Source organism: Phyllobates terribilis, unplaced genomic scaffold (assembly GCF_046119375.1).
Source record: "Phyllobates terribilis strain yellow unplaced genomic scaffold, ASM4611937v1 Scaffold_3__8_contigs__length_932513732, whole genome shotgun sequence".
NCBI lineage: Eukaryota > Metazoa > Chordata > Amphibia > Anura > Dendrobatidae > Phyllobates > Phyllobates terribilis.
Genome location: NW_027362763.1, coordinates 668,621,835 through 668,638,387, shown reverse-complemented (window position 1 = coordinate 668,638,387; position 16,553 = coordinate 668,621,835). Strand labels below are relative to the sequence as shown.

The 16,553-nt window shown below is 50.5% G+C and overlaps 1 protein-coding gene across 1 annotated transcript in view; it reads right to left on the bottom strand.

Moving 5' to 3' along the window:
* Positions 1-845: 845 nt before the first annotated feature.
* Positions 846-16,553, bottom strand: part of LOC141258598 (uncharacterized) — an 81,196-nt gene continuing 65,488 nt past the window's right edge. The window contains exons 16-17 of the mRNA XM_073673566.1: positions 4,485-4,542; positions 846-3,866 (exon numbers count right to left, since the gene is read on the bottom strand). Of these exons, the coding sequence (XP_073529667.1) occupies positions 2,287-3,866; positions 4,485-4,542 (1,638 nt within the window). The 3' untranslated portion in view covers positions 846-2,286. The remainder of the gene's footprint in view (positions 3,867-4,484; positions 4,543-16,553) is intronic.

Sequence of the window (16,553 nt, the reverse complement as noted above, 5' to 3'; positions counted from 1 at the left end):
GTGGCAGCTCTGGTTATTCTGTAATTTAAATGTATTTTTTTCCTTTTGGTCCAGCAAGGGTTATTATTAGTCTCTTGCTGGCAGCCTTTTGTTAGCGGTCAGCTGATGTTGGTTGGTGCCACTCCCACCTCACTTTAAATAGCCACATGATCCATCAGCTGACTGCCGGTTATAGTTTATTCTATGCTGACCTCTTTGAAGAAGCCAGTCTCTGGAGAAGCTGTGGTATTCGTTGCCACTGCAGCGGTGAAGTTTTCTGTTGGAGAGATAAGTGTATTTTATGTTGTTATCTTCCCATTATTTGTTTTATCTTCCTTGAGATATCCTATTGTAGTGCTGAGACTAGTGTCTTGCTGGCCTGCTCACTAGCCAGGTTAAGTCCAGGGCCAGCGAGGGCTTAGGCATGTGTTCGCACATGGGGGGGGGGAGGACCCGTCCAGGGACGATAGGGGAGCTAAGGGACAGACACAGGTTGGTGTCAGAAGATGTCCCTTCCTTTGTTCCCTACCGCCAAGGCCCTCCTTCCCCCTCTATCTCCCGTTGCATCCGTGTGTTGACACTGGTACTTTTCTGTGGGAATGAGCTTGTCTCCAACAAGCCAGGAATATTTCCAGTGGTTTGGCATTAGCACCAGTATCAGAAGCGAAGCCATCCACAATTTCCTTCTCATGAATTTTATTTGGTAGACTGAGTGGCTGCCCAAACATTAGTTTCTCACAAAGGAGCTGAAGACACTGAGTGGCAATTGGTTGCAAGTTTCTCCAGCATGACCTGTCTGTTAGATAATCCATAATTAAAGAAGGAAAGGACGCCGGGTGTCATAGAAACTGTGCACACCCAGAATAGAAATTTATCAAAAAACTTTATTATAACAATTATATAAACAGCCACAGACACACAAGATAAAAACATTTAAAATAGGCAAAACATTGCACTAAACAATCATAAATAGAGGTTCAGGTATAATAACCAAAGTGGAAGAACCCAATAGCATGCAGGTAAATAATTAGGTACTGTATTTTTCGGACTATGAGATGCACCAGACCATAAGATGCACCTAGGTTTTAGAGGAGGAAAATAGAAAAAAAAATGTAAGCAAAAATATGGTCAAGATGCCCTGTTAACGGTGAGGGGGTCTACTGCTGACACTGTTATAGGGGTAATGTCCCCCAATTCTGTTAATATCCTCCATCCTGGTATATATGATCCTCTCCTTCCTGTTATACATGGCCCTCATCCTCATCCTGATATGCATGGCACCCCAATCCACTATCCTGGTATGCATGGCACCCCAATCACCCATCCTGGTAGGCATGGCACCCTTTATCTTGTTATGTATGGCCCCCCTCACACCCATCCTGGTATGTATGGCACCTTCATCCCTCTTCTTGGTATGTATGGTACCTTCATTCCTCTTCCTGGTATGTATGGCCCCCCCCTAATCCTAGTATGTATGGCCCCCTTCATCCCTGTATGTATAGCCCCCTCATTCTTCATCCCTGTATGTATGGCCCCCCTCATGCCTCATCCCTTTAAGTATGGCCCCCCTCATCCTTGTATGCATGGCCCCTTCATCCCTGTGTGTATGGCCCCCTCATCCTGATAAGCTTGGCACCCCCTGATCCCCATCACGCTGCACAGAAAAAAATAAACAATCATACTCACCTCCGCGCTCCTCCAGTGATGGGGATCAGAGGGTGCCAAGCAAACCAGGATGAGGGGGGCCATACATACAGGGATGAAGGGTGCCATACATACCGGGATGAGGGGGGCCATACATACAGGGATGAAGGGTGCCATACATACCAGGAGCTGCGCTGCGGGGACAGTGTGCCGGTTAATAAGGAAAATTAACATTCACTGCTCCCCACGCCCATGGGTAATAAAGCCTGCTCAGTCTCTCTCTTATTGTGAAATCAATCTTGTTCTTATTTCCATCCTGAAGTGTGAATGAGGCCAAATGTTGTCACACTTGCTTTCGCTCCTCTTATATCCTCTTTTCAGTTTTCTTCTTTGGTTGAAGCTTACAAGAGATAAAATGATGGAGATCATCCATCTCCTTTGTTAGAGCAAATCAATGATGCTCCGCTCCGAATTATAGAGTCACAATTGAAGAGTCTACATGATCAAAATGTCATAAGAGCACAGGTCCCCTTAGGACTCTTGCCTGTACCATTCTTTTTAGAAAGGAATTTTGGAAGGTACGGTAGCTAGGTAGAAGGTGTAGTTAAGCAGCCGATCCCACAGTGAAGCTTCACACATGAAATATTTCATAGAACCTGAACACTATATTGGCTTCTCCTGATTGTGAGTTCTCTGATGTCTAACAAGATTTGATTTTTGGGAAAAACTTTTCCCACATTCTGAACATGAAAATGGCTTCTCCCCTGTATGAATTTTCTGATGTTTAACAAGACCTGATGTGTAAGCAAAACATTTTCCACATTCTAAACATGAAAGTGGCTTCTCCCTTGTGTGAGCTCTCTGTTGATGTTGAACTAGACCAGATTTGTGGCCAAAACCTTTCCCACATTCTTGACAGGAGTATGGCTTCTCCCCTGTGTGAATTCTTAGATGTTCCACAAGATTTGATTTGTAACCATAACACTTTCCACATTCAGGACATGAAAAGGACTTCTCCCCTCCGTGAGTTATACGGTTATGTCTACCAAGACCATATTTGTCTCTGAAATATTTCCCACATTGAGAACAGGGAAATGGCTTCTTCCCTTTCTCCCCTATGTGGGCCTTCTGATGTGCAACGAGACGTGATCTGTAGCCGAAACATTTCCCACATTCTGAACAGGAAAATGGCGTCTCCCCTGTGTGAGTTCTTAGATGTGCAGCAAGGTTTGATTTGTGTCTAAAATATTTTCCACATTCAGAACATGAAAATGGCTTCTCCCCTGTGTGACTTCTTAGATGTTCCACAAGATTGAATTTGTAACTAAAACACTTTCCACATTCAGTACATGAAAAGGACTTCTCCCCTCTGTGAGTTATACGGTTATGTCTATCAAGACCATATTTGTCTCTGAAATATTTCCCACATTGAGAACAGGGAAATGGCTTCTTCCCTTTCTCCCCTATGTGGGCCTTCTGATGTGCAACGAGACGTGATCTGTAGCCGAAGCATTTCCCACATTCTGAACAGGAAAATGGCGTCTCCCCTGTGTGAGTTCTTAGATGTGCAGCAAGGTTTGATTTGTGTCTAAAATATTTTCCACATTCAGAACATGAAAATGGCTTCTCCCCTGTGTGAGTTCTTAGATGTTCCACAAGATGGAATTTGTAACTAAAACACTTTCCACATTCAGAACATGAAAATGGCTTCTCCCCTGTGTGAATTTTCTGATGCATAAATAGAACCGATTTCCGGTTAAAATGTTTCCCACATTCTGAACAAGGAAACGGCTTCTCTCCTGTGTGAGTTCTTAGATGTCTCTCAAGAGTTGCTTTATCACTAAAGCATTTCCCACAATCAGGACATGAATACGGCTTCTCCCCAGAGTGATTTTTCTGATGTTTAACAAAACTAGATTTGTGATAAAAAAATTTCCCACATTCGTAACACGGAAACTTCCCTATATCTTTGTGAACTGTCTCAGGTGAAGAAAGTTTGGATTTCTTCTTAAAATGTTTTCCATGTGGAAATATTTCCCCCTGCTTGCTTCCTGTTACACCCATCAATGATTTTTGATGAGATGAAGGTTTTTTGTGACCAACATCATTTTGGGACAGATTTCTACTGTGATGGACTCCGGATACATTTGGAATCACTAAATTAGCTTGTGTGGTATTGTTATCTTCTACTTCATAGGGAGATAAATGCTGATGTCCATTGGAAGCTCTCGTCTTGTCTTCACCTGTAAAAAGAACAATTATTTCCTATTTTTGTTAACAGAATTTATATATTTTTTGTCAAAGAAGTTCTCCTAGCGTTTTTCCTTGATCCTGACAATGAATGCCGTAAAAACGAAACTCCAAAACACAATGGTGGAATTGTGTTACTTTTCACTATTTCACCAAAATTGGATTTTTTTCCCCCAATCTTTCAGCACATTATATGGTAAAGTGAATAGTGTTGTTTAAAACTGCAACTCATTCTGTAAAAAACAAACCCTCATATGGCTATGTAGTAAAACCTACCAAGTCCTTACTGAGAGTCAAAAAGAAGCCTAATGCTATTCATAGCTCAGGAGTGGCCAATAGAGGGCAGGCTGGCATTAATGAGGGAAAATAGCCAATGTGCAGCCATTATGACCAGGTCCTAAAAGGAAGAGGAAAGACCAAATCTCTGTGAGCCGGCCAAGTATACTTATACTCAAGACCTAGGGGGAGAAATATCCTGGGAAATGGGAAGTGGACACATGATGGACAGATAACTAATTATGGTTTGTGGTCACATTTTTTCTCATCTTCCCATCACTGATCCCAATAATAAAGTAATTTATAGTGAAACAAGATGTAGAAGCTTCTCTTACCAGTCACTGATGCTGATGTGGGAGTTTCGAGTCCAATCGTCGTTCCACTGGAACTTTCCTGAAGAATCCAATATTATATACATGAGAAAAAAAGAAAAGAAAGAAATCCTAGTTTATCCAGGCGAAGGTGAAATTCAACTCATGAATAGAGATGAACTCAGAACATGGACTTCTCCTGGAAGTTCGTTTCACAGTTTGGAGAGTGAGAGAGTGAGTGAGTGTGAGAGAGTGTGAGAGAGAGTGTGTTCGGGTACAGTTCTGGTACGCGAACCGAACTTTGGATTAAAGTTCGGTCAAACCCGACGAACCTAAACTTCCACTGGTCCGATCATCCCTAGTCAAGAACCAATTTGCCAAGATAGAGAAGGATCGCTCGCTTTATAATTCTTGCTATTAATAATAGTTGTGAGCGAACATGCACGGCTAAGGTGTGTAGGGTTTAATCACTCAGCTGTGTTTGAGGTAGGTTCAGGAAACCCGGTTTCTTTAAAATGTCCAAGTCAGGTTTATTAAAACCGCATAAACCACACTTTAGAAGTAAACAAAACACAGCCTTGTTTAGCACAGAGTGACAAGACAGAAAATAAACAGTCCATTCAGTACTGTGGATTCGCCCGCTCACGGTCAGTGTTCTTTAGCACCTCTCCACACCTCCAGCCACAGACAGTGAATGATACACTTGGTCTCCATTTTATTTACAAAACCACACCACCCGAGGTGGGGATATGTGAACCGCCATTCCCTCCCATCTCTTATGACTGCTCGTAAAACCCCACCCGGGTATTCCCTATTAACCCTCTCAGCACTGTATGTGCTTGAGCATGCTTTCCCAGGTTTACATCACCGAAGCTACCAAACTCGATGATACATATCTACCCTCAAAGACCTGTTCAGTGGCCATCTTACATACTCCCCTCTGCCCAAAGCCGGAGGAGGGTTGGCACTTTCCGCTATCAAACAGTGGATCCTTGACAGTGCGTCGGCATGGCCATGCAGTTTCCCAGGGCTATGCTCTACATGGAAGCTAGGAACTACCTGGTCACTTGGGCGTTGTTCTCCTTCTTCTCCCTCATCCATCTTAGTGGGGCATGGTGTGGAACCTGCCTGAACTTCCTGCCTAAGAGGTAGATATTAGAGAGTCCAACACCTACTTGATGGCCAAACATTCCTTCTCCACTATGGAGTAATTCTTCTCACAGGATGTCAGCATCCGACTTAAATACATTATGGGGTGCTCTTCCCCATTCACCTCTTGTGATAGGACAGCACCCGGCCCAACATTTGACGTGTCCGTCTGGACTACAAACTCCTTGTGAAATCCGGTGCCACCAGCACTGGCTGTTTACACCAGTTCCTGGAAAACCATCTCAGCCTCTGGAAACCACTCAGCCAAAGCCGACTTTGTCCCTTTCACCCTAGAACGCATACCTGGGGCCTCGCAGGCCTGCCCTGTTAATTGTTTTCTATTTTCTGCAAGATTACTTTAGTTAGAATTTTGAAACTCTAGGTATTCCTCAGGTATATAGTTGTTTGTCATTTTTGTTTGAGTTATTCCATGTTATTTGCACACAGGCCTAAAAGGTCCCAGGTATCTGAAAATGTAGATATTTATGGTCATGCGTTCTAGGGTTAAGGAGATCTGTCAAAGGGGCGGCTATCATGGCGAAGTTAGGGATAAACCGGCGGTAATAGCCCACAATGTCCAAGAATGCTCTACCTGTTTCTTTGAGAGGGATTGTGGCCAACTCTGGATCGCGTTGACTTTATTTATTTGGGGCTTTATTTCTCCAATGCCTACGACATAGCCCAAGTATTTGGCTTCCTCCATGCCCATGGCACATTTCTTCGGGTTTATGGAAAACCCTGCCTTTCGTAGAGCATCAAATATCGCCTGGAATTTGCTCAGATGGCTTCCCCAATCGTGACTGTAGATCACGATATCATCCAGGTAGGCCGCTGCATACTTCTTGTAGGAAGCTAGGATCCTGTCCATGGCTCTCTAGAAGGTAGCCGGGGTTCCTTGCAACCCAAACGGCATCCTTGTGTACTGGAAACAACCGTCTGGTGTTGAGAAGGCCGTCTTCTTCTTGGCATCTTGGGACATGGGTATTTGCCAATATCCTTTTGTGAGGTCAAGGGTGGTAATGTACCTGGCCCGCCCCAACCCAACCAACCTTTCAATCAGTTCGTCTACCCTGGGCATTGGGTAGGTGTCGAACTTCGAGACCTCGTTGAGCTTCCTATAATCATAGCAAAACCGCCATTTTCCATCTGGTTTCGGAACAAAGACTATGGGACTGGACCAACCACTCTTGGACTCCTCAATGATTCCCAGGCTCAGCATCCGCTTCACCTCTTTCGAGATCACCTCTCGGTGGGCTTCAGGAATCCGATACAGCTTCATGTTTACTCGGACATGAGGCTCTATGATCCGAGTACACCCCAGTAGTCCTGAGAACAGGTCTCTGAAATGTAGCAACTCTCGACACTGTTGCTACTGGGCACGGGACAGCGACTCTGCCACCTTGACTTCCTCCACATTGGCTTCAGTCTTCGCCACCAAACAAGGAACTTCCACAGGCTCCCTATCTCGTCATGACCTAATCAGGTTGACATGGTACACCTGGTAGGGCTTCCTTCTCCACGGTTGGTGGACTCTATAGTTGACGTCGCCAACCTTTTCCACTACTTCATAAGGACCCTGCCAGTTGGCCAGGAATTTGCGCTCCACCGTAGGTACCAGCACTAATATCCGATCCCCAGGGTTGAAGTGTTTCAACCTTACCGATCTATTGTGCACCCTCGACTATGCCTCTTGTGCTTTGAAGAGGTGTTCTTTCATAAAGGGCATCATCTCAACAATCCTCTCTTGGATCTGGGCCACATGTTCGATTACACTCCTGTAGGGTGTAGACTCAGCCTCCCAGGTCTCCTTTGCTACATCCAGGAGTCTGTGGGGGTGTCGGCCATATAACAGCTCAAACGGGGAGAATCCAGTAGAGGCCTGTGGGACTTCTCTAATCGAGAACAGAAGGTATGGAAGTAGATAGTCCCAGTCCTGGTCTTTATGTACGACCTTCAATATGGCCTTCAAGGTTTTATTAAACCTCTTCACTAATCCGTCTATCTGGGGGTGGTAGACTGAAGTACTGAGTCATGTGATTTGCAGGGTTTTGGTCAAATCCCTCATTACCCTTGATAAAAATGGGGCCCCTTGGTCCGTTAGGATCTCCTTAGGCAACCCCGTTCTAAAAAGGATGCGGAGTAGCTCCCGGGCTATGCACTTGACAGAGGAATTTCGTAGTGGTACAGCCTCCGGGTACTGTGTAGCGTAGTCCTTTAACACCAAGATACACTGATGTCCTCTGGTGGACTTGACCAGGGGTCCTACTAGATCCATGGCGATGTGATAGAATAGGACCGCAATGATAGGTAGTGGCACTAAGGGTCTACAGAAGTGAGCCACAGGGAGGGTCAGCTGACAGGTGGGACAGGACCTACAATAAATCACGATCTCTCGGAGACAACCGGGCCAGTAGAACCTCTGGAGGATCGTTTCCTGTTTTTTTTCTACACCCAGATGACCACCTACGACATGTGCATGAGCCATATCTAACACTCTGCGTTTGTACGGCCCTGGCACTAGTAACTGCTCAATTACCTCTCCTCTGAGCTTGGTGACCTGATATAGTAACTCCCCATTTATGGCAAAGTACGGATATCGGGTGTCAGCCCCCAGCTCTTGAGCAACACCATTCAGAACAGTGACATTACTGAATGCCCCTTTAAGAGTAAAGTTCCTCAGCTGGGCGGTTCCAAAGTTTCCCCTAGACACCTCCAGCTCAGGAATGTTGGCCTCCGGGGATGCTGCCTCATCCTCATCCCCAACAAGCACACAAAATGGAAACTCGTCGGCTGCAGCCTGCGATGAGGTTTCTTTAGGAGCAACCTAGTTGTTGTCCGGATAATCTGGCTTCCTCCCTTTCTCCCACAAGTCCCAAAACAAGGCAAAGTCCCGCCCTATTATAACAGGGTGCAACAGGTTCTTGACTATACCCACCTCATGGGGCTCGGTGCCACAGTTTGTGTCTATGACCACTAGTGCCACAGGGTAGTCCTTAGCGTCCCCATGGATACAGCAGGCGCCCACCCTTTTCCCCGGAATCAGACGATGAGGAATTGTGACCCTCACTAGGGTTACCAAACTCCCTGAGTCCAACAGAGCAGTCACTTGCACTCCATTCACTGACACAAAGCATACCTGCAGTCCCTCGCCTGGTTGAGGGACAGCACTGCAGGCAGGATATGCAAAGTACGAACAGCGCCATCCTGTGCTGCAGTCCATTGGCTCGTTGGTCAAGGGACAATGGGAGTCTATGTGACCTGGGGTGTGACATCTCCAACACATTATGTTAGTGGACGGGGCCTTTGGCAGCAACTTAGACTCTTCCTGGGCTCTAGGATGCCCCCCAGATGTGGCTCTAGTTCCTCTCTTTTGGGTGTCCATCACCCTTTGGGAACCCCAGTATGAAGATGCTTCAACCCTGTAACATACCTGGCGGCGTCCTTGCATAGTGGTCCATCTCCCACTGTGCAAGAGCGCGCACTTGATCTCCAATCCAGAATGTCTCTCTGGCTTCCCTCCATGCTGTCTGTTTGCTTCTGTGTGCTGCTGCTTAAGGGCGGCGCCCGATCACTTCCTGCTTTTTGTACCTGCTGCAGGCACACCCCTTGTGCGTCGTCAGCCTATTGCTGTCTGTCACCTGGTATTTAAACCAGCTGCTCCAATTAACCCATGCCTGAGCATTGTGTTTCATTCAGTGTGTGCTTGCACTCTGAAGGTGCCAGGTCCCGTTCTGTGTTCTGTGCCTATCCTGGAGGCTGTATTTCCAGGCCTGTCTGAACACGCTCCTAGCCTGTTCCTCCCGCCTTCTAGGGGCCGATTACCTAGACCCGCTCCTGTATCTTGTCTGTCCTGTCTGAACACGCTCCTTGCCTGTTCGTCCCGCCTCTCTGGGGGCCGTATTCCCAGACCCACTCCTGTATCCCGCTGCAGTGTCGGTCTCCTCCGTACACTCAGTTCCAGTCTGAACTCTCTCCTATCCTTTACCTGTTTTGCCTCTATGTCCATTCCTTTCCTTTTTCTGCAGAGTCTGAACTCGTACCTAACTCCTGCTTGTTGTCTCTGTACTCCCGTTTGTGAGTTTGTGGTCCACTCGCTACTTCACTGCAAGTACCCTGTGAGTATCTGGCTCTGCCTTTCCCTTCCTGTCTGTTCCGTGTGAACAGAGCCTTGTCCCCCCTGCTCTGCCTTGCTCACCGCTCCGGCAGCCTTGCTCCGCTCTGACCCATTTGCTCACCGCTCCGGCAGTCTCGCTCCGCTCTGACTCCTTTGCTCACTGCTCTGGCAGTCTCGCTCTGCTCTGACTCCCTTGCTCACTGCTCCGGCAGTCTCGCTCCGCTCTGACTCCTTTGCTCACTGCTCCGGCAGTCTCGCTCCGCTCTGACTCCTTTGCTCACTGCTCCGGCAGTCTCACTCCGCTCTGACTCCTTTGCTCACTGCTCCGGCAGTCTCGCTCCGCTCTGACTCCTTTGCTCACTGCTCCGGCAGTCTCGCTCCGCTCTGACTCCTTTGCTCACTGCTCCGGCAGTCTCGCTCCGCTCTGACTCCTTTGCTCACTGCTCCGGCAGTCTCGCTCCGCTCTGACTCCTTTGCTCACTGCCCCGGCAGTCTCGCTCTGCTCTGACCTCTTGCTCACTGCTCCAGGCGGCCTTGTCCTGCTCTACTCTTGCTCACCGCCCCAGGCGGCCTCGTCCTGCTCTACTCTTGCTCACCGCTCCAGGCGGCCTCGTCCTGCCCTGCTCTCGCTCACCTCTCTGGGCGGCCTCACTCTGCTGTGTTTGTCCGCCACATCTGTGGTTCTGTTCCTGAGTCCCAGTGTGTACTGGGTCCTATCCCGCCTGTGTTCCTACCTGCTAGTGCCTCCCTGTCTGCACTCTAGCTGTGCTTGCCTGTACCCCTCTGCCTGCATAGTTCCTGAGTCCCAGTGTGTACTGGGTCCTATCATGCCTGTGTTCCTACCTGCTAGTGCCTCCCTGTCTGCACTCTAGCTGTGCTTGCCTGTACCCCCCTGCCTGCATATCCGCCTGCCTGCATACCAGTCGTGCCAGCCTATACCCACCAGTCTGTGCGCCAGCCTAACCAGTCTGTTCCTGTATTCCCCTGTGTGGGTCAACAGCCGTGTCCAGGGTCTGTCCTGGAGTAGCACCTGGTCCCTCTGCTCGGTTCCTCCTTGGTGCACTGGCGTCGTATGCCGTCGTGCGACCCTGGTCGGATCGGGTGAATACCTAGTTACGCCCCTCCAGGCATTCACTCTCCGGCACGGTCCAGTGGAATCACACACACACGCCGCTCAGCCCGGGCGTGTGCATTACAGCATGCTCAGGCCATGGTTTCCGTTGAGCCCCACGGCCTTCGCTCTCTGAGACGTTTTCCAGCAAATACGTGCATTAAAAATGAATAAATATATATTTTTTTTCTCTAGCTGAGTTCCAGGCGAATTACGCACCCGTCCAGATGGATCTATCTGCTCTCGTTCCTGCGGATCCGCCACGTTACTATGGGGATCCAAGACAAAGTCGTGCATTTGTGGAGCAATGCATGCTACACTTCAAGTTCTACCCTCTTTATTTTCCCACTGATCGGGTTAAGGTGGGATTCATGATGTCTTACCTAGCGGGTGATGCCTTGAATTGGATCACCCCCCTATGGGACGCACAGGATCCTATCGTCCTGGACATAATGGCCTTCCTGGTGGCCTTTCTAATGGTCTTCGATGATTCTAACCCGGAGGCTCCTGCTGAAGCTTCACTTCCCAATATCCCGGAGCAGTTCCAATGGGTAATGTGTGTGGGTAGCGCAATAGTCCTCCAGCCCAATGAGACTACTGCCCACCCAGAATCCTCACAGGGTGACTACGCTCTCCGGAATACTTCTCCCAACCTCAAGAGGCAGTCCAGACGTGCTAGACGTAGAGGCAAGCTGTCACGCCAGGGTCTGTCCTCCCTGAGACCTCCTGACCCCAACCTTGAAGTCCCTACTGAAGCTTCATCTCCCTGTATCCCGGAGAAGCCCCAACGGGTAATGTGCGTAGGTAGTGCACCAGTTCTCCTGCCCGAAGAGACTGCTGCCCACCCAGAATCCACACCGGAGGACCCCCTGTTGCCTCCTGAATCCCCCGGGATACCACTTGATGACAATTGGAGAGAGACTTCCCTATACTCTGTACCTGATACCTCGGCTGCTTCATCCAGTGAGTCCGACCTAGTGTACTCCGAAGCAGAGGTTACCCATGAGTCTCTTCACCCCTCCGACCTGGCGGAGGACCTCCAGTTGTCTCCAGAACCCTTCGGGGTGCTACCTGGTAGCAAAAGGACAGAGACTCTCCTATACTCTGTACCTGATACCTCGCTCGCTTCGTCCAGTGAGTCCAACCTAGTGTACTCCGAAGCAGAGGTTACTCCCGAGTCTCTACACCCCTCCGACCGGGTGGAGGACCTCCAGTTGTCTCCAGAACCCTTCGGGGTGCCACCTGGTGGTGAATGGACAGAGACTTTCCTATATCCTGGATCTGATACCTCGCTTGCTTCGTCCAGTGAGTCCGACCTAGTGTACTCTGAACTCTCTCCTATCCTTTACCTGTTTTGCCTCTATGTCCGTTCCTTTCCTTTTTCTGCAGAGTCTGAACTCGTACCTAACTCCTGCTTGTTGTCTCTGTACTACCGTTTGTGAGTTTGTGGTCCACTCGCTACTTCACTGCAAGTACCCTGTGGGTATCTGGCTCTGCCTTTCCCTTCCTGTCTGTTCCGTGTGAACAGAGCCTTGTCCCCCCTGCTCTGCCTTGCTCACCGCTCCGGCGGTTCTAGCCTGCTCTGCCTTGCTTACCGCTCCGGCAGCCTTGCTCCGCTCTGACCCTTTTGCTCACTGCTCCGGCAGTCTCGCTCCGCTCTGACTCCTTTGCTCACTGCTCCGGCAGTCTCGCTCTGCTCTGACTCCCTTGCTCACCGCTCCGGCAGTCTCGCTCCGCTCTGACTCCTTTGCTCACTGCTCCGGCAGTCTCGCTCCGCTCTGACTCCTTTGCTCACTGCTCCGGCAGTCTCGCTCCGCTCTTACTCCTTTGCTCACTGCTCCGGCAGTCTCGCTCCGCTCTGACTCCTTTGCTCACTGCTCCGGCAGTCTCGCTTCACTCTGACTCCTTTGCTCACTGCTCCGGCAGTCTCGCTCCGCTTTGACTCCTTTGCTCACTGCTCCGGCAGTCTCGCTCCACTGTGACTCCTTTTCTCACTGCTCCGGCAGTCTCGCTCCGCTCTGACTCCTTTGCTCACTGCTCCGGCAGTCTCGCTCCGCTCTGACTCCTTTGCTCACTACTCCGGCAGTCTCGCTCCGCTCTGACTCCTTTGCTCACTGCCCCGGCAGTCTCGCTCTGCTCTGACCTCTTGCTCACTGCTCCAGGCGGCCTTGTCCTGCTCTACTCTTGCTCACCGCTCCAGGCGGCCTCGTCTTGTTCTACTCTTGCTCACCGCTCTAGGCGGCCTCGTCCTGCCCTGCTCTCGCTCACCTCTCTGGGCGGCCTCACTCTGCTGTGTTTGTCCGCCACATCTGTGGTTCTGTTCCTGAGTCCCAGTGTGTACTGGGTCCTATCCCGCCTGTGTTCCTACCTGCTAGTGCCTCCCTGTCTGCACTCTAGCTGTGCTTGCCTGTACCCCTCTGCCTGCATAGTTCCTGAGTCCCAGTGTGTACTGGGTCCTATCCCGCCTGTGTTCCTACCTGCTAGTGCCTCCCTGTCTGCACTCTAGCTGTGCTTGCCTGTACCCCCCTGCCTGCATACCCGCCTGCCTGCATACCAGTCGTGCCTGCCTATACCCACCAGTCTGTGCGCCAGCCTAACCAGTCTGTTCCTGTATTCCCCTGTGTGGGTCAACAGCCGTGTCCGGGGTCTGTCCTGGAGTAGCACCTGGTCCCTCTGCTCGGTTCCTCCTTGGTGCACTGGCGTCGTATGCCGTCGTGCGACCCTGGTCGGATCTGGTGAATACCTAGTTACGCCCCTCCAGGCATTCACTCTCCGGCACGGTCCAGTGGAATCACACACACACGCCGCTCAGCCCGGGCGTGTGCATTACAGCATGCTCAGGCCATGGTTCCCGTTGAGCCCCACAGCCTTCGCTCTCTGAGACGTTTTCCAGCAAATACGTGCATTAAAAATGAATAAATAATTTTTTTTTTCTCTAGCTGAGTTCCAGGCGAATTACGCACCCGTCCAGATGGATCTATCTGCTCTCGTTCCTGCGGATCCGCCACGTTACTATGGGGATCCAAGACAGAGTCGTGCATTTGTGGAGCAATGCATGCTACACTTCAAGTTCTACCCTCTTTATTTTCCCACCGATCGGGTTAAGGTGGGATTCATGATGTCTTACCTAGCGGGTGATGCCTTGAATTGGATCACCCCCCTATGGGACGCACAGGATCCTATCGTCCTGGACATAATGGCCTTCCTGGTGGCCTTTCTAATGGTCTTCGATGATTCTAACCCAGAGGCTCCTGCTGAAGCTTCACTTCCCAATATCCCGGAGCAGCCCCAATGGGTAATGTGTGTGGGTAGCGCAATAGTCCTCCAGCCCAATGAGACTACTGTCCACCCAGAATCCTCACAGGGTGATTACGCTCTCCGGAATACTTCTCCCAACCTCAAGAGGCAGTCCAGACGTGCTAGACGTAGAGACAAGCCGTCACGCCAGGGTCTGTCCTCCCTGAGACCTCCTGACCCCAACCTTGAAGTCCCTACTGAAGCTTCATCTCCCTGTATCCCGGAGAAGCCCCAACGGGTAATGTGCGTAGGTAGTGCACCAGTTCTCTTGCCCGAAGAGACTGCTGCCCACCCAGAATCCACACCGGAGGACCCCCTGTTGCCTCCTGAATCCCCCGGGATACCACTTGATGACAATTGGAGAGAGACTTCCCTATACTCTGTACCTGATACCTCGGCTGCTTCATCCAGTGAGTCCGACCTAGTGTACTCCGAAGCAGAGGTTACCCATGAGTCTCTTCACCCCTCCGACCTGGCGGAGGACATCCAGTTGTCTCCAGAGCCCTTCGGGGTGCTACCTGGTAGCGAAAGGACAGAGACTCTCCTATACTCTGTAGCTGATACCTCGCTCGCTTCGTCCAGTGAGTCCAACCTAGTGTACTCCGAAGCAGAGGTTACCCATGAGTCTCTACACCCCTCTGACCAGGCGGAGGACCTCCAGTTGTCTCCAGAACCCTTCGGGGTGCCACCTGGTGGTGAATGGACAGAGACTTTCCTATACTCGGTACCCGATACCTCGCCTGCTTCGTCCAGTGAGTCCGACCTAGTGTACTCTGAAGCAGATGTTTTTTCCGAGCCTCTGCACTCTTCTGACCCGGCGGAGGACCTCCAGTTGTTTCCTGAATCCTCCGGGGTACCACCAGATAACAAAGAGACAGTGACTGTTCCTCATCCTGTAACTGATAACCCGTCTATTTCTTCCTGTGAGCTTGACAAGATGTACCTCGAAGCAGAAATTACCCCCAAGTCTCTGCTCCCCTCCAACCCGGTGGAGGACTTCCAGTTGTCTCCTGTACCCTCTGGGGTGCCACCTGAAAGTATGTGGAGAGAGACTTCCTTGTGTGCTGTTCCTGGTACTCCACCCATTTCGTCTGTTGCTAAGGATGGCTGGATGGGAGGTAGCATCCTAGCTACCCAGAGGAGACCAGTTTTTCCGGTGGACAGTGGAAGTGATCTCCTTGAAGTGAAGAATTGGCCCTCGAATTCCCTGCGGAACATTCTGGCAGGCCTGAAGAAGAGGGGGCGTAAGGGGGGGGTACTGTAACATACCTGGCGGCGTCCTTGCATAGTGGTCCATCTCCCACTGTGCAAGAGCGCGCACTTGATCTCCAATCCAGAATGTCTCTCTGGCTTCCCTCCATGCTGTCTGTTTGCTTCTGTGTGCTGCTGCTTAAGGGCGGCGCCCATTCACTTCCTGCTTTTTGTACCTGCTGCAGGCACACCCCTTGTGCGTCCTCAGCCTATTGCTGTCTGTCACCTGGTATTTAAACCAGCTGCTCCAATTAACCCATGCCTGAGCATTGTGTTTCATTCAGTGTGTGCTTGCACTCTGAAGGTGCCAGGTCCCGTTCAGTGTTCTCTAGTCTGCCTATCCTGGAGGCTGTATTTCCAGGCCTGTCTGAACACGCTCCTAGCCTGTTCCTTCCGCCTTCTAGGGGCCGATTACCTAGACCCGCTCCTGTATCTTGTCTGTCCTGTCTGAACACGCTCCTAGCCTGTTCCTCCCGCCTTCTAGGGGCCGATTACCTAGACCCGCTCCTGTATCTTGTCTGTCCTGTCTGAACACGCTCCTTGCCTGTTCGTCCCGCCTCTCTGGGGGCCGTATTCCCAGACCCGCTCCTGTATCCCGCTGCAGTGTCGGTCTCCTCCGTACACTCAGTTCCAGTCTGAACTCTCTCCTATCCTTTACCTGTTTAGCCTCTATGTCCGTTCCTTTCCTTTTTCTGCAGAGTCTGAACTCGTACCTAACTCCTGCTTGTTGTCTCTGTACTCCCGTTTGTGAGTTTGTGGTCCACTCGCTACTTCACTGCAAGTACCCTGTGGGTATCTGGCTCTGCCTTTCCCTTCCTGTCTGTTCCGTGTGAACAGAGCCTTGTCCCCCCTGCTCTGCCTTGCTCATCGCTCCGGCGGTTCTAGCCTGCTCTGCCTTGCTCACCGCTCCGGCAGCCTTGCTCCGCTCTGACCCTTTTGCTCACTGCTCCGGCAGTCTCGCTCCGCTCTGACTCCTTTGCTCACTGCTCCGGCAGTCTCGCTCTGCTCTGACTCCCTTGCTCACTGCTCCGGCAGTCTCGCTCCGCTCTGACTCCTTTGCTCACTGCTCCGGCAGTCTCGCTCCGCTCTGACTCCTTTGCTCACTGCTCCGGCAGTCTCGCTCCGCTCTTACTCCTTTGCTCACTGCTCCGGCAGTCTCGCTCCGCTCTGA